The sequence below is a fragment of the Alternaria novae-zelandiae genome, assembly GCF_023758075.1.
Source record: "Alternaria novae-zelandiae strain BMP 2774 chromosome Unknown scaffold_2, whole genome shotgun sequence".
NCBI classification, from domain to species: Eukaryota; Fungi; Ascomycota; class Dothideomycetes; order Pleosporales; family Pleosporaceae; genus Alternaria; species Alternaria novae-zelandiae.
This window is the reverse complement of record NW_026056962.1, coordinates 2,373,359-2,396,736: the sequence shown is the minus strand read 5'-3', so window position 1 is coordinate 2,396,736 and position 23,378 is coordinate 2,373,359. Positions and strand designations below refer to the sequence as shown.

The following is a 23,378-nucleotide window of genomic DNA, read 5'->3' as shown; positions in this document are numbered from 1 at the left end:
CCGCGGGGGACTTATTGGGTGTGTGTGTATGTGGGCGGATTGGTGGGCAGGCGAGGTGATGATGTAGAGGGAAGGTAAAGTTGGGGAACAGCTAGAGGAAGCGACCACGTCGGCTTGGCGCTAGAGCTTCCAATGGCTGAGGACGCGGCAGGGTCGCGTTGACTGGGGCTGGAGCAGGCGGGCGGGTGTGCAGATGCGAGGGGAGGGCTGAAGGGCAATTGATCTACGAATAGCAAGAGTGCCTGTCCCAGCCTGCCGTGATGCGCGCGTTAACCTGTCACGTGCGCTCCCGTCGGGCCTGGTCCACTCTCGTCATCGCCTCACTCCACCACCGACCGATCAGACGCCGCCCACGCCTGCGACACCAACACGCAGCCATGCAGTCTTCCGCCAGCAAACGCGTACTGAGCACCCTCGCCTCCAAGATCCACCCGCAGCTGCCCCTCACCCCGCGCGAGAGTCAGCAGCTCCTCTCGCTGCTGACCAACTCCTTCCGTGCCCACCTCGACCACGCCCACCCCCTCGCACCTGCCGACAGCAACCCGAAGAAATCCACGCGAGAGTTGACCATCAGCTATGGCCAGCGCAATCCTTCCGCGAACCGCGCGACGTCCTCGTATGACTCAGCGACACAGCACATCGACTCCATCTTGACCAACCCTCTGTTTGCGGTCAAACCCCGTCGGAGAGGCTCAAGGTCTGCTGCTAGCGACATACTGCGAGAACCCATAGTCTGGTTCGTCGATGAGATAGCTGCAGGTTCTGCCACCCTACCAAAGGCAGCCATGTGCCTCGAGCTCCTCGAGAAGACCACTGGCCAAACCTCGTCACTCAAGGATGGCAGGTCATCCGCCACTGTACTCGCTGAATGGCTTCGAACTAGCGGCTCGGACACCTCGAAGCAATTTCTCGACATGTCCATCTTGAAAACCGGACGTGGCAGTAAATCCCTAGACAAGTTGGTGGCTCTGTTCGTGGCTGAAGGCGAGACCACCGCGCTCTGGCGCTGGTTCATCCGGCCAAACGAACAACGCGTCAAGGAGACTGGACTGGACGTGGCACGGATAGCGACTTTCAGACAACAACTACTGGCCAAGATGGTTGTATTCGCGGCGGACAACAGCTTAGCGAGCGGTCTGGCTATGTTCATGCAGGCCTTCCGCCTTGTAGAGAATGCCGGGCATGGAGCAGCCTACGATATCCTAAGATCCGCTGGTGGCCACCTGGTGAACCGGATCATCTCCAATACCGACGATATGCTCGAACCCGAGTTGTATCAGTCGTTCCTACTGTCAACGCCACGGTGGCTAGGGGAGTGGAGTCCAGCAGTTGAGTCAATGCTCTGGCTACACCACCCTTCGACGCCCAGCACGGGCCCTGGACTTCATTTCATCCAGAATCCTGCCGGCGCTATCAGATTCGTTGAAGCATCCCGGAGTCGACAGAATTTCCTTGTCCAGCTCTGCTTAGGGATCGCTCGCCAGCTGATGGAACAAGAGAATTTCGCTGAAGCGCAGATCGTGATGCAGTTCACAAAAGATCACTTCGCTCATGTTGTTCTACCGAAAGAAGCAGTCATTGAGCAGCCAAAGGAAGAATCGAGGAAAGCACGCAGGGAACAAGAAAACCTGCGGTTGTTAGATCGCCTGGTCCTGACTTGACCAATCTCTTCATTCCATCAATTGTAAATAGCCGCGACTGGTTCGCAGGTATTTTTGGGCGGGCAACCCGAAGATTCCATGATTACTTATGTTTGTGTATAGGCCTTATGGTAGTGCACCGGGGTCTGGTCTGGGCGTGCGGGGGAACGCCTACAACCGCGTCATGTCACGCGAATTCACGATCTCACGATCACAATGATCTGCAAACATGCGAAGACGTGATGTAATAAATCTCACGATCGATTCATTTCCATGAGCTGATCTAAATAAGTCTCTTGTTGACTTTTGGTATCGCTAAAAACAAAATATCGAAATATGCCGTATCATCGTGATCTCATCGCCCCGCTCTATGCCTTCAGCTCACCACCGTCGGTCTCCTCTGGCCAGACATCGTAGCCGAAGGTATCCTTCATGTTGACGAAACGAGTGTGTCGTCCATTGGCGACCTCCTCGACGGCGTCAAAGTCGGCCTTGCTCAGCTCGGGAATAAGCCAGTTGCTCTCGATGCGCTTCGGGGTGGAGCTCTTGGGCAGAACGACGTAGCCGCGCTGGAGACCCCAAGCAAGGAGAACCTGCGCAAGGTCGTAGCCGCTTCGCTCGGCAACTTCGTTGAGCTTGGGGTTGGTGCGGACCTTCTCGCCGGTGCTGGGGACCTGGTTCTGGGAGCCGAGCGGCGAGTAGGCGGCGACGAGAATGTCGTTGTCCTGGCAGTACTTGACGAGCTCGGTGTTGGGGAGGAAGGGGTGGACTTCGATCTGGTTGATCATGGGCTTGACCTTGGCGATGCTGAGCAGCTTCTTCAGGCCGGGAATGGTCCAGTTGGAAACTCCGATAGCCTTGGCCTTGCCCGAGTTGTAAATCTCCTCCATGGCGCGCCATGTTGGCTCCGGGTTCTCGGTGAGGTCTTTCTTGATGATGTATTTGCCGTCGGCGCCCAGCTTGGGCATGTGGTTGTCGTCACTCTCCGCGGCAATGGGCCAGTGGACGAGGAACGCGTCAATGTAGTCGACGCCCAGGTTCTTCAGCGAAGACTCAAAACTCCACTTGACCTCCGCGGGCTCGTGCAGGTGGTTCCATACTTTTGTGACGATGAAAAGGTCCTCGCGCTTGACGTTGGTGTTTTCCTTGAGGAAATCGCGGACGGCCTCGCCAACTTCGCCCTCGTTCTGGTAGAACCATGCGCAGTCGAGATGGCGGTAGCCGGTCTTGAGCGCGGTCATTACGGCGGCGTAGGTCTCGCCCGATGCGCCCTCGCTGGCGAAGGTGCCGAATCCGACGGCTGGCATGATGACGCCATTGGAAAGCTTGAACGTCTTCTCGTTCTGGAGGGGAGCCATATTTGCGGTGTTTGTAATTCTTGAAGTTTGAAAATGTGTCTTGAAAATGTAGAGTCAAGATGAAAGTGGTCAAGTAGGTTTTGAGATGATTTATTCAGCGGCAACAGCGCGTGCTGGGACTGTGAAGCTACATATATCCAGCGTAACCTTGGTTGGTCTGAAATCTCTTCGCTCTTTCATCATCGCCCGTCTGCTCGGACAGCTCCCCAGCCACGCAGCCGGCCGTGACCTCAGACCGAGAGATTCCGATCGCAGAAGCATCTCGCAGGCATCGGTCCCATTGCGAAAAAACTCCATAATAGTCCCATCCAACAGTTTCACGTAGACCCTCAGAGTAGGCCGTCAGCAGCAGCGATGACGTCGACGGTGGACTCAGGGTCCACAGCACGGGCCGAGCGCTGCCATTTTGATTGCTGGCGCGGAAGTTTTGCCGACCTGAGCTTCGTACAGGTGAAAATGTGGAACGATGTAGTCCCAATAGTCGTGCGGCTCTGCCGTTGTCAGCCACTCGTTTAAGCAGATCACTAGCTGCCTTCGCCCTAATTCGGCGAGCCGCGGTTACCTCGCCCCACCCATCCTTCGTCACTCCCACATGCTGCTGCAAGTACCGCCGCGACTGTCTGCACGCTGCCTGCACCATCTACACTCTGCTACACTCGCTTCTACTGATTCCCACATGTCGCATACTTGGTGTATGCACGCCAACCGCCTTTGACAGGCGGTGTACCGTGCCTTATCTTCCGGCCGCGCTCTGCCTCCGGTCAAATGAGGCTCTGCGCTAAGCTTTCACGGCTTCGGCCAAGGGTATACAACGCGCATTCCAGGTGTTGTGGCGACTCACAGCACTACGCTGCTATCGGTCCCCAGTTTTCGGCGATAATACGGCGGTGACGGTATCCAGTTCTCATTCTCTGGTTCAGCAAACTTCTCCACTAGTGCTGCTATGCACGGCCACTACAGCAGTGTAATGATGTCGCGCTGTGGGTACAGAGGTACTTGTTGAACGCTCACAGTGCCAGAACGTGGTTGGTGTCACCGGCCTGAATCGGGATAGCGAAAAGCTCCTGCGAAACCTTCCAGAAGAGATTGGCGAATGATGATGGCATCTGGGGTTCATGGACGTCGCTGCCTGTCAGTGTGACGAGTGATGTGATATATAGCCCCTCCCCCAAAAGACCCTGAGACTGCTCTTTCATCATCACAACTCCACATCTTCACCATCACATTCAGCTTCTGAGAAGACTGACATTACTACTTTCTTCACTTGATACCCCATTCTTATCCCAACTTCAACCACCATCATCATGTCTCCCTCCGCTGTTGAGAACGAGGCTCAGACCACCTCCAACAAGGCTCCTGAGCTTCCCATCCCAGCTGACCCTCAACAAGATGGCACCGACAACACTGTCGAGGTCCCAGCAACCCGAAGTGCCATGGCCGACACCACTGGCTACATGCACAACCTCTCCCTCTCGCCTTCCATGAAGGAGAGGAGAGGATCCCGCAACTCCTTCGGTACCTCACTGCCCATCCCCCGTTCCAAGAGGCAGTCGAGGCTCTCGTCCGTTCACTACCCCGATGGCCGTGGTGCCGCTGTCCGCCCTGGCATGCCCCCGATCCAGGCATCTCGCGACATCATCGCTGCCCAGCTTCAAGATCTCGCTGGCGAGAAGGTCCGCGCCGCCAAGGACATGGCTTTCGTCTTCGACATTGACGGTGTCCTCGTCCACGGTGACCGTCTGATCCCCGAGGGACAGCGCGTCCTCGAGATCCTGAACGGAGACAACGAACTCGGCATCAAGATCCCCCACATCTTCCTTACCAACGGTTCCGGTAAGCCCGAGCAGGCTCGTGTCGACCAGCTCTCCAAGATCCTCCACAACCCCATCTCGACCGAGCAGTTCATCCAGTCGCACACTCCCATGCGTGCTTTGGCCGAATACTACAAGACCGTCCTCGTTGTCGGTGGTGAGGGCTACAAGTGCCGTGAGGTTGCCGAGCAATACGGCTTCCAAGACATTGTCGTCCCCAACGACATCATCGCCTGGGACCCTACCATCGCCCCCTACCGTGTCTTCACCGACGAGGAGCGCAAGACTTCCCGTCCCCGCGACTTCAGCAAGGTCAACATTGAGGCCATCATGGTCTTCTCCGACAGCCGTGACTACGCCACCGACATCCAGATCATCATGGATCTCCTCCAGTCCGAGAACGGCAAGTTCGGAACCCGCGCCAAGGACCCCGTTTCCCAGCGCGTCCCCATCTACTTCTCCCAGGGCGACATGCTGTGCCCCACCGAGCACCCCTTCCCCCGCATGTCCCAGGGTGCCTTCCGCATTGGTCTCGAGGCCATGTACAAGTCGCTCACCGGCGTCGAACTCGAGCGTGTCGTCTACGGCAAGCCCGAACTGGCTACCTACAAGTACGCCGACGAGGTCATCGCCTCCTGGATGGAGACCATCCACAACGACGAGAAGCTGCCCGCCAACATCTACATGATTGGTGACAACCCTGCTTCCGACATTGTCGGTGGTAACATGTACGGCTGGAACACCTGCCTTGTCCGCACTGGTGTCTTCCAGGGCGGCGACAATGACGAGCAGAACCCTGCTTCCTTCGGTGTCTTCAAGAACGTCTTCGAGGCTGTCACCACCGCTATGAAGAAGGAGCTCGGTGAGGACTTCAAGTTCAAGTTTGACGATAAGATGAACCCTATTAACCTTGAGGGTGGCCAGTCTGCCATTGCTTAAGTGGTTTCATGGGATAAGAGTTCGTTGTACATAAGCATTTTACTGGCGTTTCTTCTTTTTTTTTTCGGGATTATATCCTTGCATAGCGAAGCTTGCAAATCACCTTTATAGATCAAACGAGTTTACTATACAACTGGGTCTACGGATTCTGGGTTTTCGGTTTTTATATAGATTATGATGAATTCTAAAAGTCTTCTACCTCTTACACGATGCTTTCCATCCTGTGCTTCGAATCTGAGGACATTGCTCATCTACAGCATCATATTTCTTCGACCACCTCTTGGTCGCTTGTTCTCGGCACCAAATCCATCGCTCTGCGACATCTCTCATACTCAAGAAAGACTACTCATCATCATCCTCATCCCCAAACCCCACCAACGCCCTCCTCAGCCTAACCTCCCTCCCCACCCCATCAACCTCCCACATAGCCTTACACTCATACCGCCCCTCAAGCCTAACCCATACATCCCTCAACAAATACCTCGCAAGCGTCCTACTCTGATACAGCACGAACTTCGCATTCGTAGGACTGATCTCATTTTCTTCCTCTACCACATCTTTCTTCTGCGGACGAGGACTGGCTAAGACGATCTTGCGGGGCGATATGTTGGGTGGGGTGGTTGCGGGTGATAGTTGGAGGGAGAGAGATGGGTCTTCAGTCCCAATAGGTACAAAAGTATCCCAAGCCGGTACGCCATCGACGATTGGCGTCGAGCCTGCTACAGGTGAAGCATAAGTGTCGTACCATAGGCCTGTTGCGCCGATCACGGCTTTGACGTAGAGGGTCCAGGAGAGTGAGAAGCCTAGGTTGCGGTAGGAGCCTGCCTGTTTGCGTTTGTTAGCCTTGTCCTTGTTCGTGTGATAGTTGGTCGTAGTTGTTGCACTGTTACAATGTGGATGTGTGTGGGAAGGACTTACGATGACGGCATTTCCCTTCCTTCTGATCACAAAGATACTGCCTGCTTTATTCCTCTCCACCTCCCGTCTGTACACGAACTCTTCCACCCGGGGGTCTAGAAACGCTTCTAAACACTGTCTATTCGTGTGACTGAGAATCGTGACGATGGCGTCGCTGAGACGCGGGTATGCGGCCCCGACTAGCGGGTCTTGTGTCGTGAAATACGCTTCCAGGTCGATGACGTGGGGAGCGCGGACGGAATCTCTGGTTTGGTCGTAGTAAAAGTACTGGGAGCCGGGCAGGAAGACCGAGGTCATGACTTTGTCGCAAATGTCGCCGGCAGGGTCGGAGTAGTATGTGTTCTGTAGCTCTTCCAGTCTGTCTCGCAGGGCTTCTTCTTCGCGGAGGAGGGCATCGGAAGCGCGTTTTGTTGGGGAGGAGGGGAGGAAGGAAGTAATTGTGGCGCTGAAGCGGGATAGAGTGCTGGTGTCTGTTGGCTTTCGAGTGCTGCGCCGGCTGGGGTCCCTGAAGGTCGCTTTGAAAGTGGAGGAGATTTGAGTAGCGTCCAGCTCGGCCCATTCATCGTCGTCGGGCTCCCAGAGCGATCTACCCTTGAATGGCGAGAGGTCGCGTAGACTAGTTGGCATGGTGTTAGCGATGTCGGGTTGGTGTGTTGGAGGTTGTGCGGGGAGGTGTGGGCTAGAAGAGAAAGGCGAGTTGAGGGAGAGTGTCGAGCTGCTTGGGGAGCTATCGAAGTCTTCTTGCGCAAACAGTGGTGCGATTTCGGAGCCGTGCTTCGTTTGCGCCTCTCCGACGTCGAGATCAGATGACGGAGGCGGTGACTTTGCGGCTTGCTTTGGGATTTGGTCCGCCCAACTGATTGTCCGAATGCGTCTTGAGGTAGGCCGTGGCGATAGCGCTTTCGGTGAACTCGGAGCAGTCTTGCTCGTTTTGGAGGCCTTGTATGTTCGATGCTCAAACTCATTGCCTTTTGCACTAATGCTATCCTGACTACGAGCGCGTAATAGCGCATTTCCCCCAGCCATTTTGGAAGGCGAGCCAGAATGAAAGATCGATGTTAGCCCTGGAAGCATGTTCATAGAACTTCCAACCACACAGTACGAGGAGCCTGACGATGCCAGTTCGGTCGAGTCTACAGCTACTAACTGGTGGTCTTTAGCTCCATCTTCTCTACGGTCTGCCGTGCTACGACGAAACAAGGAGTTGAAGAAGCCTCCACTCTGACTATTGCTCAACGAGTGCGGTACAGTCGTCCTTGAAGATGATCTCGAAAAACCGAAGAGGCCTGATCCGAAGATGGACTTAGGTGAGCTTGGAGGAGTTGCCGCCGATACTGACGATTGAGAACTTCCCGGTACCCTAACGCGTGGGTAATCTAATTCCAAAGGCTTGGGTGGTATCATGCAAGCCTGTGCTGTTACGGGTGGGGATGGTACAGGTGTAATGGTCTTCGTGTGCTGCAACGTAGGTTGTACAGGAGCCTTCGGGTCTGACCTTGCGAGTAGATCACGTAGCCTTTCTGCTGCGTCGCTATCCTGCATGATGGCGATCGAAGAGTACGGAGATGGCCAGAAGCTGAGCAAGTTGGTTGTGATGAGGGTGGAGCGTTTGCTGTACTCGTAGGGACAAGGGGAATGAGAAAGAGCAACAGTGAGAGTCAATGCTCAATTGGACCTCCGCCACAAGAGCGACGGTAGGACGTAGAGGATTCACACTCGCTTCAACCATGTCTCTTGCAACTTCAGTGAATGACCTCACAGAAATACCAGTCAAGGTGGTAGGGCATCACCGCAAGCTAGTACCTTTGCAGTGACGAGAGTATGCGAGACGGGAAGTGCTCTGACATTTACTACAACAATCACACAGCCGTGAGTATAGAGTTGCTCAACCTGATAACATGTAAGTATATGTTCGTACAACTGACAGATGGTTCTTTCAACGTCATTCCGTGGTATTGCGTATCATCTAAAGTGGGCATCAAGTGAACCATAACGAAAGCATGCCGAGTGGCTCGCGTGTCAGTAAGATCATAACCGGGTCGAACGCTCACAAAGCGTGCCTGTAATCTCGTCAGTCCCTTTCAGCAACTCAAACACTCCAGTCAAGTCCTGCAGGCAGCCGCCACAAATATCACATCCATCCACGCGATGCTCGTTGGGAGTTGGTAGATTTTCGATTCATTCAGGGAGAGAACCCAGACTCTTGATATGTCGTCGTAATCGTAGGTCTCCACAGATCCATCATCTCCATCCCCCTCCTTCGCAGCGCTGCAAGAGCAACTACCACGCCATCATATTGTCCATACTCGTGAAGTCCGTATAGATGCCCATAGCTTTCGCAAAGAACTCCGGTAACCGAATAGAAAATGCCGCTTTCCCTTTTCCCCCGAGAGTTTGCTTGCGCTTATCGCAGACGCCTGGCCTCACGCTCGGACTCGAGCAGGCAGAGAATGTCGTTCTCGCGGACTGTGATGTCTCCGTTAGTATGCGGGGCTCTCGTTCAGCTGGGAGGTAGAGCGTGCGTACCTGGGCCCTTGACGTTGCGGATGATGGAACGGGTCTGGTCGTTCATGAACTCGACGCGGCATTGGGTGACACCACCACGGGAGCCTATTATTATCCGTCAGCCTGCCATTTTCTCACGTTTTGCATCCCCCAACTGTTGTATGCGCTCGTCTCGCAGAAAAGTTCGGAGTGTTCGGAAAGTTCGCGTACCGGTTCGGCCAAGGACACGGGTGACCTTGACGAGGTTGACGGGGGCCTTAGCAGAGTCCATTTTGTGCGGTTGTGAAGTTCGACGGGAGTCGGTCGTTCGGTGTGCGGAAGAGCTGGGTTGGGCGTTCGGAGATGGAGTTGTCGCTGGCGATGCGTGAGAGCTGGTGCGAACCGTGGGCAATTTTGCAAAGTGCGCTAGCTAGGCGAGCAGGGGTGTGGCGCGCTAGTGCCCCGTCCATTCACTTGGGCGTGCAGGCAACACCACCATCAACACCGCATCACGACTTACATAATTCATTCAAAATCTTGGACAACTGCGGGTATCATGAAAGAGCTATGATTTATTGCGCGACTTCCAAAGATTCGATCGTCGCAACACCAAGTGCCCCACGCAATCATCACACACATCGCACAATGCACCAAGGACAGCAGTACTCAACGACATTTTTCATTCCATCTATCTAGTAAAGAAGCGCCAAATCGCTCAGAGGGGTATAAAGCGCCTTCCAACGCCTTGGGAAGTACCCGACCCTCCGTAGCTCTTCCAGCCATGCCCACCCACGTCCGAACTAGTCATACCGAGGATCGGCTTCCATGTAAACAAGCTTGCAAAACCTCAAATCCCTGAATGAATGTGTGAAAGGATCTGAAGCAAGCCATCTCACCAGCTGTCACCTACATGGCCGCAGACCTTCTCCTCAGCGGCGGAGGCGTAAACTGCGAACCGGGCTTCCTCGTGGCCTTCACAACCTTCGTAACGGTATGCTTGATCGTGTCACAGTCGACTTCGGTCTCGGTCGCAGTGGTAGTCGAAGTGAAAACGTTTGCAACCTTGGTAACAATGGAAGGCTCAGGAGCGACGGTGGAAGGCTGAGAAGTGACGATAGACGGCTCAGGCCAGGTGAAAGGCTCAGGGGCGGCAGCACGACGGCCAATCGGAGGAAGATTCCATATATCATGGCAGTAGCCGAAGGAAGGGAGGCAGCCGGGGTTGCAGTGAGCGGCTGTGTCGCCGCAGTAGCCGTAGGGACTGCAGCAGGGGCCTTTCGGAGAGCCGTTGCAGGTGAAGCCAGTTGTGTCGCCGCCTGTCAGAACGCGGTTAGTGATGAGTTCAGGATGAGGTAGGCGGGTGAAAGACTTACATTGACCATTTGGAGAGATGATCATGCCATTGGGAGCGATGACAGGAGGCTGGACGACAGGAGGCTGGACAACCGGCGCAGGAATGGCTTGGTGAACGGTATCACCAGTCTGTGGCTTCTTGCCGAAGAATGTCTGGACTCCTGGGCCATCGGTACCTGTGATTGATCATCAGTAATTGTCCAAAACGCTCAAGCACGCCAGTAAACTTACAAGTCTCGACAAAGATATCAGCACCAGCCCAGCACATGAGGCTTGGCTCATTCGCGAACCCGCCTGGGCTAAGATAAGTGTTCACACACTTCTCCTCATTGCAGTACGCATATGGGCAGTCTTTCTTGTTGGGTACTGGGTTGATGTAGAGTTTCACGCCACCTCGGATGAGTGCTGAAATTACCGTTAGTCTACACGTCCTCTGTCGATCAAGGGGAAACACATACGACAATACCTCGGGTTTGCCGGCCCAGCGTGCAAATCACAATCCACAGCACTCAGGTCATACCACATCTTTCCCTTGGATTCCTCAAGATTATACTCGACCTGAAGGATGCCTGCAGGCCCAGGAGTATAGTAATCCAGATCCCTGATCTTCAACGAGAGACCGCCGCCGAATCTCTCCGTGTCGACCATGGGGTGAATGACGGAGCCGCCGTTGCCGGGTACCATGCTGCGGAAGGAGTCGCCGCCATCGATGTGCGAGGCTGGGGGGCCGACGGCCCAGAAGTAGACGTTGTACGGGCAGTGGTTGATGAATTTGACGTATTTGGCTGACGTCCCGAGGAAGGTGACGCTCAGGAGCGTCGCGAGGATGAAGAGGGTAAACTTCATGGTTGGATTGTTTCGTGGATGAGATAGGGTGGGATGAAATGAGGTAGGAGGCTCTGAGAAGAGCAACTTGGGAGTAAATCCCAATAAGCTTGAGGATGAACGAGATGAGAACTTTACAGGACAGAAGAAAGGGGCATGTATGGTTTTATGGAAGAGCGATTCACCCTTGTTTTCTGGTCATCTTCTTCGTTGGGGCCTTCTCAGGGTCTCATGGTAATGAAGGGGCGTTGGGGGTGTATCCATTACGGCTTCACGAAATGCTGGAGGTGTGTTGATCGGGTTTCTCCGGAGGGGTAGGAACGAACACCACGTGCGTTCACTCTTGCTTGGGTATCATATGAGGTCTCAGACACTTCGTGCTCGCAATCGAACAGACAGTTTTGAAGTTGACGACCTCATCTGTTGGAATGCTCTTCCTGAGTCTGGGATACAGTATCTTCAATTTCATTCTCCTCACGAAGGCATAGAGCATTCCGCCGTCTGGGTGGTATATTGGAAGTTGCAGTCGATGAACAGACCCCGCTGTCGTTGGGAAGATGTACTGGTAATGTGCGTTCAACAGGGCTCGCTGGTAGTCCCTGGTACCAAACTACAAATGCCGCTTCAGCACAACGGGAAAACCCCCATGCAAGGAGGAAAAGGAAGAGGTATACTGCAGTCTACGTTAGCATAAAATCAGGCTTTTGTACAACCCTAAGAGCAATGTAGACTTTTGGGACAGTTTCTTCAAACCAACGCCATTTCAATTTTTTCGATGTCTTCCTATCTATTGGGTATCATGTGTTGCTGCCAAAGCAATTTGAGGTGGCATCTCATACAAGGAAGGAACTAGTCAGGCCTGAAGCCTACATTAGTACGATAATGAGCAAAAGAGAAGACCTAAGGTCAATGTAGACCTGGCGATATTTTTTCCCCTTCAATGGGATGAAGAAAACGTGCTTGCAATACTGAAAATCAAGCCCCAATTTCGTCGACTCCGTCGCAATGCCCTACCGTGTAAATGCATACTCGAATGAAAAGAATAAGACAGTACAAATATAATGATAAATCAAGCTTGCGGAATCCTGGAGCGGTCGCCACCCTTGGCGATCCATTCCTCCTTGATGAGCTTGTCCTGTTCCAAGTGCATGAGCTTGTAGGCTGTGCGGATCGTGCCGTCGCTGACCTCGACAGCCAAACCAATCTCCTTTGGCGATTTGGGCTGACCCATGAGGTGGGAGACAAGGTAGAGACAGGCGCCGGCGATGGAGAGGGGGGAGCGTCCGGCTGCAACTCCGTAGTGGGCGACCTGATCCGCGCACTCTTCTGCGACCATCTGGACTTGGGTTCCGAGGGCGAGTTTGGCGCAGGCACGGGGCATAAGACTCGCGGCGCTGGTGGCTGTGGTACCTCCTTTCTGGTTGAGAAGGTTGACAGTGTCGATGACGGCACCGTTTCCTGCAACTGACGGCCCGTTATTCTGGGACTTTTGTATAAAGGCCTCGAGCACCTTGAACGTACGGCCAACTTCCTTCTTGCTCACGTTGGTCATCTTGAAGATCTCGCGGAAACTGCGCTGCTGGTCGTGCTTTCTGCAGGCTATGAAGATGCACCCGGCGATGATAGCGTCTTGCGATTTGCCCTTGAAGAGCTTTGCGTCGTCGGTCATCTTGAACAGCATCTTGGCCGTCTCCGCGGTCGGGCGGCTGATGTTCTGTGAATCGCAGAGCGCTGAGATCTGTCCATACGCAGCCTGCAGCGCCTTGTTGACCTTGTCGTGGTTGGTCTTGTTAAGCGCGCGGCTCAAGTCCCTAGACCTCATACCGCCGTCACCGAAGCTGATCTCAGTCTGCAGCTGAGAGCCGTGTAGCAGGGGGTTCGCGGCGTCTCCGATACGAGAGGGGTCGTCGTTTCCTTGATCTAGATACAGGACGCAGTGTTAGCATGAGTGTCACTTGCATTTCCTCCAAACAGGCAAGTACTTGCCGTCGTTGGAAAAGGTGCGCCACTCGGAACGCGTGTCTATAGTCCGCTCTGCGAGTACGCGACCGCAGGAACCGCAGATGGTGTCGCCGGCGCTGAACTCTTCGACCAGATTGGGAGGGTTTTCTTTGCAGTCGGGGCAGATCATGGCAACGTTCAGGTCTTCCTGCCACTCGTCTTCTTTCACGAGTGTGGGTGCGGCTTCATACACCTCGCCAGGCGACAGCAGACGGCCATCGGGGGCGTACGACATCTTCGAGCAGTTGCGGACGGGCTATAGAGTGTATTTCGTTATCTAGCTATTGCGCGCGGTCGACCGACACACTTGTAGGCTGCGTCCGGGCTGGAGCAGGATGAGCGAGTGCGGTGGTATGAGACAGGCTGCGAGACTGAGGGAAAGTCTGCGACGACAAACTTGTAGTTCGGCGCGCAGGCAGCCATTGCTGGGCTTGGCACGCCGCTAAGCCGTTTCGGGTGGCGGCTCAAGCTGCGGCGGTCCACGGTTTTTCCCCAACATCGACCTTCACTGTAGCTCCCATTGCCAGCTTCCCCACGTCACTACACCTACACAATGATCGCGCAATCCATCAGGGCCTCGGTACGCTCCTCCTGCTGGTGGAATCTGGACACGTACTGACCTGCCACAGCGCCAGGCGCTCGTCCGCGTTGCCCGGCAGCAACCTGCCTTTGTCGCTCGCCGCACTTTCATCACTCCTTCGGCCGTCCGATCAGGTGATTCATCCCGAACGCTTGAAGATGCGACAGTACTGACCCAATTGGTGCCGTAGCCGACCTAGTGCAGGACCTCTACCTCCGCGAGCTCAAGGCCTACAAGGTCCCCGAAGTCAAGGCATCCGATGCTGAGGCGCACGTCCAGAAGTTCACCGTCCCCAAGGCCCCCGCATCCCCCGAGGAGACCGACATTGCGAACGAGTTGAAGTCATACGAGACACAGGCAGTTGACGTTGAGGGCGCTCAGGGCGAGGACGACGCCGTGCTCCCGCAAGAGGACTGGTTCGAGGAGGAGGACGAGAGCATTACCACCGCCGGTGCCACCCATTAGAAGAGCGTTGCTGGGTGAGGGAGATCATGTATCAAAACACTAGCGACTGTGTCAATACCATTGAGCGATGAAGCCAGCCGGAGCTCCGTTCGGGCATATGTGAATCACGTGATGTGACTATGACCTCGAGTTCAACGTGGGGGTACACGAGCAGATAAAGTTATGACTATCGATGCTAAGCTTAGTCGGGCGAGTGCTTTGGTTCGAAACCACTGTCTTCGTCTCAACAAGGTGAACTAAGCTGCTCGCGGATATGATTCTTTTTGACTCGTTGCGGACCGTGATCTACAAGTACATGAGACGTGGGAGTTCTACAGCTAGCCGCCTCAGGGTCTGGCATCCGTGCTCGTGCTGATGCTCTGGGAACTAAGAGGGGCTCGCAGCTGTTGAACTGTGTACTTTTTGTGCATGTGCATTGCTGTTTGAGAAGCAAGCAATCTACCACTTGGCATACGTTCAGGAGAGGGGTGCTCGAGGGGTTAGGGATTGAGGGATTTGTGGGGTGCCAGGATCGTCGTGAGGTTCTGGCAGCAGCCCGATTGCTTTTACGTGCCAGGCTGTAACGAGAGACTGAATGTCGCATCTATGCCTACCTCAGAGGGCATTCACACACGACGCGTCGCATTCTGACCGGCTTGATGCACGCTGTTCCGACAGGCATGCGCGGAATGATGATCGCTACACACATGCACACGCGACTGCAGCGACCGTGGCCCCTCAGATAAGCCGGACTGCGCACTCAGCTGTGCACTACACAGTAATCGTCAGGCTGGCATGTCCCGTTCCGACAATGCTCACGGTTCGGAACTTCGGACAAAGCACAGGATACGCGTGGGTCAGTAGGAGCCTCGCAATTGGAGTCTGCCCCAGTAGCTGCAGGCACGGTCGCCTATCGCACCATCTGCATCTGCGGCTTTGCATACCGACGTCCTAGTGCCATGCGTGCCATGGACTTTTTCGGTTGAGAGGTTTACCCTGAGGCACTAGCACCTGTCCACAGTAGTCAACCGTACTGCTCTCATACTGCCGAGCAGAAAGCAGTACGTCAAGATAAGTCATGAGAGTCGAGCCGTTATACGAGGCGGTACCCAGGTAAGCTACTGGGGTCTGCGGTATGTCTAGGGACCGGCCAGGAGATTACGGCAGCGAGAGATTGCAGTGTTCACAGTTCACGTCGCGAAAAAACAAGTTGGTTCGCCGGGGGCCCACCGCGCAGCAGACGCATCTTGCCCCGACCGTGTCGCTGCATCAGATGCGCAGCACCGTCACACAGGCAGGCATGCCAGCTGCGACGATCCGAAAGGCGTCATGCTGGCGGTGGGTGGCGGGCTAGAGCTCGTACTGCTCCCAGCGTGGAAATGTAAAGAAACGGCGCGGCGCGGGTCAGTAGACGAAAGGCAAATGATACCAAGAATACGCCCGTTTTTAATATAGAATTATTATCGCTCCGACGCGATCTGCACAGGCGACGACCCCTGCTAGCCCCAGTTCGTCCGCTTGCGAAAGCGTCAAAGTAATAGCCCTCAACCTGCCCCCAGCGGCGTCAGCGAGCGCGGAATCTCTAACCCAAGGCCTGCCAGTCGCTACTGAACTTACTGCCCGATCCTGTCGCAGCAGATTCCACTCGCTTTGCTCTCCCCCGCGTCCTCTGAGCGGCTGCCGTTCGCTTCCGGTACCACAGCCTCACTTGTGACGTCTTCGCGCGCCCGGCTGGAGTATACTGCACCTTTGCCCGTTCACTGCCTGCTGCACAACGGCCCGCCTGACAGCACAACGCCGCAACCGTCCCAATTCACCGCCATGAGCCCGTAAACCTTCTGGACCACGTCAAACTTTACGAATCCCCGGCTGTTTCCTGCTGCCTCGCCCACGTCCAACCCACCCGTCGCCATGCCCATCGCCGTTGCTTCGGCTCCTCGCGGCCACTACTCCCTCGCGAATGCCATTCGAGGCAGGAGCAGAGCCGCCTCAGAGGTTGGCCCTGGTCCACAGCCCCCCAGCCACACGGAGCGCGCCCAGCTCCCCAAGGCCGCCTCGTACACGTACTTCCCCCAGGTCAAGGATCTGGACCACGAGCCCCCCGTGGTGGAGCTGAGGGGAGGCTCTGACGACGATGTCGAAACCGGCAAGAGCGAAGAGCGCACGTCTGAAAGCCACTCGGGTGGCTCGAGTCCTTCCTCAGAAGAGGCTCCCGAACTCCCTGGCGTGGAAATGCCGCAACTCAGGCCCAACAACCTCTCGCGTCGCTCCTCGCGCTTTCTCCCTTTCTCCAGCAGGAGCAGAGAGCCATCCGCTGAACGCAAGACCGACCGCAAGGCCGAACGTGGCCGGACCGACGCTGTGAAGCAATCAGACTCGCCCGCTGGCTCCCCTTCACGGTCCCTGACCAACCTGCGGAGGAAGTCGTGGATTGTGAAGGAGCAGCCGCGTGAGTCTCTTTCGCCGGTCAAGGAAAAGAAGCTCAAGAAGAAGAGTCTCGGCGACCAGCCCCAGCCTACCACCGAAGCGGCAAAGCGAAAGACGCTCACAACCACAATCACGACAACAGACAGGATCTCCGAGGAGTCTGAAGCCCGGGACACTGTGAAGGAAGAGATTCAACAGCCAGTGCCGGTCGCCAAGAAGAACAAGCGTCTCAGTGGTCTCTTCGCCGCATCGAGCAGCGCTTCCAACCTGCCGTCCGTCCCGAAATCCTTCTCGACAGAAAAGCTTCCCCACTACCCGCAGAACCACAACCCAGTCAGCCCTACCCACATTGTTCCCCCACTACCACGCAACGTATCTGCAGAGAAGCTCAAGGGCATCAAGACGGAGCCCCGCAAGAAAGACGAGCTATGGACTGCCTTCAGGACCTTGGACGGGGATCTGCGCAAGTAAGACTCCCTCTTCCCGCAGTGAATCCAGAGCTAACAGAAGACAGGTTCCAATCCAAGTCCAGTTCCCTCAAAGCAAACGTCGTCCGCACCGCCCTACTACCCTTCCTCCGACAGTATTCCTCACATCCCTCGAACCACAAGCTCAGGCCCGAAGACCTTGACAGGCGAGTGAACATCCTCAACGGATGGTGGACCGGCCTCTTGGAGCTCGTCGCAGGACGGAACAACCAGTCTATCTCTGGCACAGATCGTCCTGTCATTCTGGAGGGTATTGCCGCAGTCATGGAGAGGCCCGAATGGAGACTGTATCCGTCTCCCTTCTGTGCTCTTGCAGACCGCGTGGAGACACTGTCTGCATCTACGACCAGCTCCAACGCATCCGCCAACTCCGACTTCCTCGCCGAATCGGTCTACCACAACGTTCGGAACATTTTTACCCAGAACCTGCAATCTCAGATGGCTTTTGTCGTAGAAAAGATGTCATTGCGGAACGCCGCAGCTAGTCTGGTCACCTTTTGCGGAAAGACGTGCGCGTACGCCTTCTGCTTCTGTCCAGGCGTGGCAGACGTTCTGGTACGCCTGTGGGGTCCCTCTCTGGACATGATGAAGCGCGTCATGGAGGAATCTGGCGTTTCCAAGCTTGATCGCTTGGATGCTGTTTCTGATCGAGTTGTGGCTGGTTTCCCTCCCATGCTCCACTCGCTGAAGCTGCTTTCGCTCAACCGACTCCTGCGCCAATTACACAAGCCTGTGTTGCCCCCGCTCGCTATGGCGAACCTCGACTGGTACGGCCTTTGGACAAAGCGCTGGTCTGGTGCTGAGAGCGACCTTTTCTATGTTTTCGTCAAGCATTTCCATATCCTCGTCAGCGATTTCCTACCTGTCGAGCCCAGCAAAGCGGAGCGCATCTGCGTGCCAGGACTCATCATGGTGCATGCCCAGATATTGGTAAACCTCGATGCGACCATCAACAGAAACGCCACTCCACAACAGCAGGAAGATCCATCGACCGCGGCAAACATCACTTTTGATGACGTTTTAGAACCCGATGCCTCTGCCTCGAGCATCGCCATCCCACCTGCGAATGCTACCAGAATGATGCAAGAGAATCGACTTATAATGCTAATTCGGGATTTCCTCTCTGAGCGGAACTCGCATCTTCACATTGCCAGGCGCATGTTCGCTGACAGTTTCGCTCGTCTCCTACAAGCGCAGGCACGCAAGATCTCGATATACGACAACAGTGCCTGTTACACACTCTGCGACTTTCTCGAGGAGGCTCTCATCATCATGGTCCGATACGAACAGCACGACAGTGACCAACACGCTGTAATGGACTGGCCGTTCTGGCTTACCGTATTCAAGGCAATGGCCGCCAGCCACAACACAGCCACGGAGATCAAGTTGTACGCCTTCCTTTACAGCAGCTGGTGTACACTGGTTATGGACGAGCGAAGAAAGGCTGGGTTGTGCCTCGACTTTCTTCTGGAACCAGCTTTCTTCGAGAGCCGCTTCAACCATTGGTGTCCTATGGTACGATCTTACTTCATGCGTTTGATCTGCTGGCGGGTTGCGCGCTACGACGGAAATGAGACTGATACTGAGGTGTACGTATCCTTGAGGCTTGACAATGATGACATATGCTAACAATGAAACAGAGCCATTAAGAAGGCTTTGAGCGACCGCCTCCGGTCCATCTGGTCTCACTACCTCTGGCTTCAAGAAGAAGCTGAGCGTAAGCAGATCGTATACCCATCGACCCAGGCGTGCAACCCTGCACCAGGCCGACGTTTCCTTATCATCCGTAATGATAATCCTATTGTGGCCAACAACGGTCCTTTCCTTTCGTTTGATGGCGTGGTCCAAAACCCCCATCAGCGAAAACCAACTCCTGCCAGCACCAGCATCCCCGAAGCGGAGATTCGGCCTGCGTCCGCCCTGTCCGCAGATTCAAGCGACTTTCCTGATGAAGACCCCGGCAAGGGCAAGTGGAACATCCTGCGAAGTCTCATCGGTGGAGGCTCCAAGCAGACTGCGAAAGCCAAGAGCCCTGCGGCATCGATCAAAGACAAGGAGAATAGCAGCAAGACATCGTCTGCTAACTCGTCAACCGACGCACTCTCCACCACTGCATCTGCGGTTTCGGAGCCTCCTGTGTCTACGCCAGCACCGCCACCTTCCACTCATCGAACCTACAATTTCCGCTTCTCCCTGGAATGGGTTGACAAACGCTTCGGTACTTACCACAACATGCGCCTCCAACCGCCGAAACTTCCGGCCCCAGCACACAACTTGCTACAATCAAGGGGCATCAACACGGAACCTGTCCTCAGTACCCCTCCAACTGGAGCTGCCGTAACATCAAGTACCTACGCAGGTCGTGCTCTCGCAGAATGGACCTTTGTCAGCCACGAGTGCCAGAACTTCTTCGATAGGAGAAAGAACGAAGGCGTGCCGACGAACCGACAAGTCGAGACACCCACGTTGAACGTCGAAGCGTTCAGACGACCTGGCTAAGCCACAAGGGAAGCAGGCCACAGTGGCATACAACATTCACTTCAGGATCTCGTATATATTTCGACTGGCATTCCCACGTCAGTCATGTTTCAACACCATTCGGCCGGCTCGATACCCATTCAGCATTCCTTCAGCACACACTACCTTGACGATTGCATATGGACACTCGACGCGAGCATCCCCCGACGGCGTTCTTCCACAACATCGAGCACATCATTCTCTTGTTTACACCACATCTGGCATGCATGGCAGTGCGCTTCTTGCATTGCCCCCACTTTGATACTACTTCTTTTTGTCTCTTGGGAGTTCTAATTTCCTTCTCTTGGCGTGGGCGTGTCGAGCAAAGTTTAATGGGATATTATACACTTTAGGTTGCCGGGGCGCGGAGTCTATAGTACGGCATCCACCCCCTCATGGGCCGAATATTAGATACACGAATCATATCGTCTCTTGCATTACTACTCCTGCGCTTCAACGGGTGTTTCTTTCAAAGTATGAGCGACCAAATACGATGTGCTAGCCTCAAGGCGGACAGTTCGGAAAGAGATATCCCGTATAGCGCTAGCGCGATGTGTGACATGCATGCCCAGCATGATCTACCCATCCTCACATCGTCATCTACACCATCAACTTACTAGAAACCTTCGCACGAGCGGAAGTATGATGGAGCCTCCACAGCTACAACCATCACGTCGCCACGCGCACTTCCGTCGTCGGATGTACCTCTTCGGCTCTAATTCATCCGCGCCCAGCCCTGTATTTCCCCGGTGGAACAATCTATACCAAACCGTCCATTACTAACGTCCGCAAGTGCCGGCTCCGGGTACCACGAGACCTAACATGTTTGTTTCTATTTGTAGGAAGGGGTCCCGCTTCCGGATGTCTCCCCACAGTTTAAGGCTTCTAGGTAATATAATCTGGGGGGAATTAACCTGGACTTGGTATGTTTCAGGGTCGATCGCGGTAGTACTTCGTTGCTTTTGTATAGTAGGTTGAGATGGGGCTTACGGAAGATTAGTTGATTAGTTGACGAGAGGACGGATGGGAAAGGTGTGGGTTGGTGGTGGTTGGGGGTTATAGTAGGGTGTTTGGACGTGGTTTTTGGGTTCAGCGGTTTTGAGATCTTTTGTTTTGAGATCGAAAGAGTATCGTGTTCTTCGTCATGCATTCCTCAAGTCTACTTTCGGTGGCTGCGCTGGCGGCTACAGTGTTGGCTGCTCCAAGTGGTCATGTCGAGAAGCGTGCGCAGACTGTATATCTAGCTGGAGACTCGACAATGGCGAGAGCAAGTGGTGCAACTACAGGTACGCCCCGGCATCCATTACCACTTCGAAACGTCAACACTAACAAAAGATCACCAGGCTGGGGTGTCTTCCTCCCCAACTCGCTCACCCTCCCCGTCGTCAACAAAGCCATCGGCGGCCGCAGCTCCCGCTCCTACACCGTCGAAGGCCGCTTCGACGAAATCGCCAACCTAGTAAAACCCAACGACATCGTAATCATGGAATTCGGCCACAACGACGGCGGCGGCCTCGGTAGTGGCGACAACGGACGTTCAGTTTGCCCCGGCACTGGATCTGAGACGTGCCAGTCTACGTATAACGGTCAAGCTGTTACCGTTCACACGTTTCCTTACTACCTCACCGAGGCGGGCAAGAAGCTTATTGCCAAGGGCGCTAAGGTTATTGTGAGCAGCCAGACTCCTAACAATCCGTGGGAGGGCGGCAGTTTCTCGTATACCGATGGTGGGAGGTTCGTGGGTTATGCGAGGGATGTGGCGAAGGCGCTGGGGAGCAATGCCATGTATGTGGATCATGGAGCGTACACGGCGGATATCTTCAAGACGCTGGGTAAGACGAAGGTGGATGCTTTCTTCCCGGTGGATCACACGCATCCTAGTCCGGCTGGCTCGGATGCTGTTGCGAAGGCTTTTGTTAAGGGTATTCAGTGTGGTGGGGGTGGGTTCTTGAATGGGTTTGTTAAGAATGCTACGGCGAGTATTCCGGGGAAGTGCTTGTAAGATGTCGATGAAGAGAAGGGGGTGAACTTTCATGCAAGTATTGAATCAACGAATGAGAAGACCAAACTAAACTCCGTCTAATTACCATCCAGGACCTTTCTCACTACTTTTCATAGCCACTTCTCACCCTTGCCAAGATGGGAGTAGAAAGCACCACCATCTCCATCAGCAACGCTGGAGGCTTCAACAACACTCAGCACAGCCTTGACCGACTCTTCCGGCGTGATGGGGCCCTTGAAGTCTGGTGCATATTCAGCGAACTTCTGCGACATAATTCCCAGCTTTTGCTGGTCCTCTTCGGAGAGATCGGCGTAAACATCCGTGCCAACAACACCAGGAGACATGGCCAAGAACAAGACTCCGTCTTTGGCGTACTCGGCGCTGAACTTTGCAACCGCCATGCTGACTGCCGCTTTGCTGATGGAGTAGGGTGCGTCCTCGGAGATGTTGTACTTGCGCACTAGCTCCATGTCGCCCATGCCGCTGGAGATGGTGACGACCTTTTTGACAATTCCCTTGAGGACGAGTGGCATGAAGAGGTTGAAGAGGTGGATGTTGCCGGTGACATTGACGTTGAACTGGCGGGTGAGGCTGGCTGTGAGTTTCTCTGGGTCCTTGCCGAGAACGGAGAAGGAGTCAAAACCACCCTCTACCAGACCGGCATTTGCGATCAGATAGTCAAGGCTTCCGCCTGTGGTTTTGGCTGTAGCAGCGGCGGCACTCTTGAGCGACTCATAGTTCTCGAGATCGCCCTGAACGAAGTGGATGTTGCTTCTGTTCCAAGAGGCGACCTTGGCTTCGGAGGCGGCTATGTTGCGGACGAGGCCAATGACGACGTTATTGGGGTTGCTGGAGATGTTATCGAGGAAGGCAAGACCGATTCCTCGGGATGCTCCGGTGATGAGGTAGGAAGGCATGTTGATTTGGTGGTTAAGAATGTTGAAGGTTGAAGTGTCTTGATGTGAGAGTCGGATATTGAAGGCTGAGAATGAATTGTCTTGAGATCGAGTGTCTTGTAAACTGGAGTGTTTGATACTGAGATGTGAGTTGATGCTGGTACTATCGAGGTCGAGCAAGCTCCTTTATACCAACTCTACGAGACGATGCCATTCCTCCGTTTTGGAGCGGCAGGAGCGTTCCTACCATCATGGCTTCGTAAGCAACGATACTGAGCTCGCGGATCTTGACTACAGTTCTGTTTGAAGACATAGGCGGTCGACTAAGCTTGCCGCGATGAGTGCGCCAGAGAACCATGCCTGTGGCTTGCAGGAGATGGTTTGACGATGTATGCTTGGCGGTACACGAGGCTGACAAAAGAGCTCGCAGATAGTTGCTTCGCATCCATTTTGGGTATGGCGCCGCTGGAGTCGCTTACGTGTGATTCGTCGAGAACTGCGGGGCGGGGCGTTTTAGAGCCTCCACGGGCTAGGCTATCTTCTCTATCTTTCGCGCTTAAGCCTAAAAGGTCTTTTTATAAAAGTACTTTAGTTATATATATTAAAAGAAAAAATATTTAGTAATAGTAGTTTACTAAGCTATTTATCTAAAGTAGTTATTTTTATATATACTTATAGTAGCTAAAAATAACTTT

The 23,378-nt window shown here is 54.5% G+C and overlaps 11 protein-coding genes across 11 annotated transcripts; 5 read left to right on the top strand and 6 right to left on the bottom strand.

Annotated features, from left to right (window-relative positions):
• Nucleotides 1-377: 377 nt before the first annotated feature.
• On the top strand, nt 378-1,661 carry J4E88_001827 (uncharacterized protein; the record flags this gene model as incomplete). Its single annotated transcript, XM_049395495.1, has 1 exon — nt 378-1,661. One exon carries the CDS (start codon nt 378-380, stop codon nt 1,659-1,661), a length of 1,284 nt encoding a protein of 427 aa, XP_049259359.1.
• A 347-nt stretch (nt 1,662-2,008) lies between these two features.
• Nucleotides 2,009-2,998, bottom strand: GLD2 (Glycerol 2-dehydrogenase (NADP(+)); the record flags this gene model as incomplete). Its single annotated transcript, XM_049395494.1, has 1 exon — nt 2,009-2,998. One exon carries the CDS (start codon nt 2,996-2,998, stop codon nt 2,009-2,011), a length of 990 nt encoding a protein of 329 aa, XP_049259358.1.
• Nucleotides 2,999-4,302: 1,304 nt separating this feature from the next.
• J4E88_001825 (uncharacterized protein) lies at nt 4,303-5,748 on the top strand (the record flags this gene model as incomplete). Its single annotated transcript, XM_049395493.1, has 1 exon — nt 4,303-5,748. The coding sequence occupies one exon, from the start codon at nt 4,303-4,305 to the stop codon at nt 5,746-5,748; it is 1,446 nt and encodes a 481-aa protein (XP_049259357.1).
• A 342-nt stretch (nt 5,749-6,090) lies between these two features.
• J4E88_001824 (uncharacterized protein) lies at nt 6,091-7,692 on the bottom strand (the record flags this gene model as incomplete). Its single annotated transcript, XM_049395492.1, has 2 exons — nt 6,091-6,573; nt 6,667-7,692. 2 exons carry the CDS (start codon nt 7,690-7,692, stop codon nt 6,091-6,093), a joined length of 1,509 nt encoding a protein of 502 aa, XP_049259356.1.
• Nucleotides 7,693-9,070: 1,378 nt separating this feature from the next.
• Nucleotides 9,071-9,442, bottom strand: RPS28 (40S ribosomal protein S28; the record flags this gene model as incomplete). The annotated part of the gene is made up of 3 exons (XM_049395491.1): nt 9,071-9,132; nt 9,193-9,276; nt 9,382-9,442. 3 exons carry the CDS (start codon nt 9,440-9,442, stop codon nt 9,071-9,073), a joined length of 207 nt encoding a protein of 68 aa, XP_049259355.1.
• Nucleotides 9,443-10,056: 614 nt separating this feature from the next.
• On the bottom strand, nt 10,057-11,349 carry J4E88_001822 (uncharacterized protein; the record flags this gene model as incomplete). The annotated part of the gene is made up of 4 exons (XM_049395490.1): nt 10,057-10,466; nt 10,524-10,679; nt 10,735-10,908; nt 10,962-11,349. The coding sequence occupies 4 exons, from the start codon at nt 11,347-11,349 to the stop codon at nt 10,057-10,059; spliced, it is 1,128 nt and encodes a 375-aa protein (XP_049259354.1).
• A 1,048-nt stretch (nt 11,350-12,397) lies between these two features.
• Nucleotides 12,398-13,564, bottom strand: J4E88_001821 (uncharacterized protein; the record flags this gene model as incomplete). The annotated part of the gene is made up of 2 exons (XM_049395489.1): nt 12,398-13,248; nt 13,315-13,564. The coding sequence occupies 2 exons, from the start codon at nt 13,562-13,564 to the stop codon at nt 12,398-12,400; spliced, it is 1,101 nt and encodes a 366-aa protein (XP_049259353.1).
• A 318-nt stretch (nt 13,565-13,882) lies between these two features.
• Nucleotides 13,883-14,374, top strand: J4E88_001820 (uncharacterized protein; the record flags this gene model as incomplete). Its single annotated transcript, XM_049395488.1, has 3 exons — nt 13,883-13,909; nt 13,959-14,043; nt 14,100-14,374. 3 exons carry the CDS (start codon nt 13,883-13,885, stop codon nt 14,372-14,374), a joined length of 387 nt encoding a protein of 128 aa, XP_049259352.1.
• Nucleotides 14,375-16,264: 1,890 nt separating this feature from the next.
• J4E88_001819 (uncharacterized protein) lies at nt 16,265-19,767 on the top strand (the record flags this gene model as incomplete). The annotated part of the gene is made up of 3 exons (XM_049395487.1): nt 16,265-17,247; nt 17,295-18,857; nt 18,909-19,767. 3 exons carry the CDS (start codon nt 16,265-16,267, stop codon nt 19,765-19,767), a joined length of 3,405 nt encoding a protein of 1,134 aa, XP_049259351.1.
• Nucleotides 19,768-20,929: 1,162 nt separating this feature from the next.
• J4E88_001818 (uncharacterized protein) lies at nt 20,930-21,787 on the top strand (the record flags this gene model as incomplete). Its single annotated transcript, XM_049395486.1, has 2 exons — nt 20,930-21,071; nt 21,129-21,787. The coding sequence occupies 2 exons, from the start codon at nt 20,930-20,932 to the stop codon at nt 21,785-21,787; spliced, it is 801 nt and encodes a 266-aa protein (XP_049259350.1).
• Nucleotides 21,788-21,897: 110 nt separating this feature from the next.
• On the bottom strand, nt 21,898-22,704 carry J4E88_001817 (uncharacterized protein; the record flags this gene model as incomplete). Its single annotated transcript, XM_049395485.1, has 1 exon — nt 21,898-22,704. The coding sequence occupies one exon, from the start codon at nt 22,702-22,704 to the stop codon at nt 21,898-21,900; it is 807 nt and encodes a 268-aa protein (XP_049259349.1).
• Nucleotides 22,705-23,378: the final 674 nt, after the last annotated feature.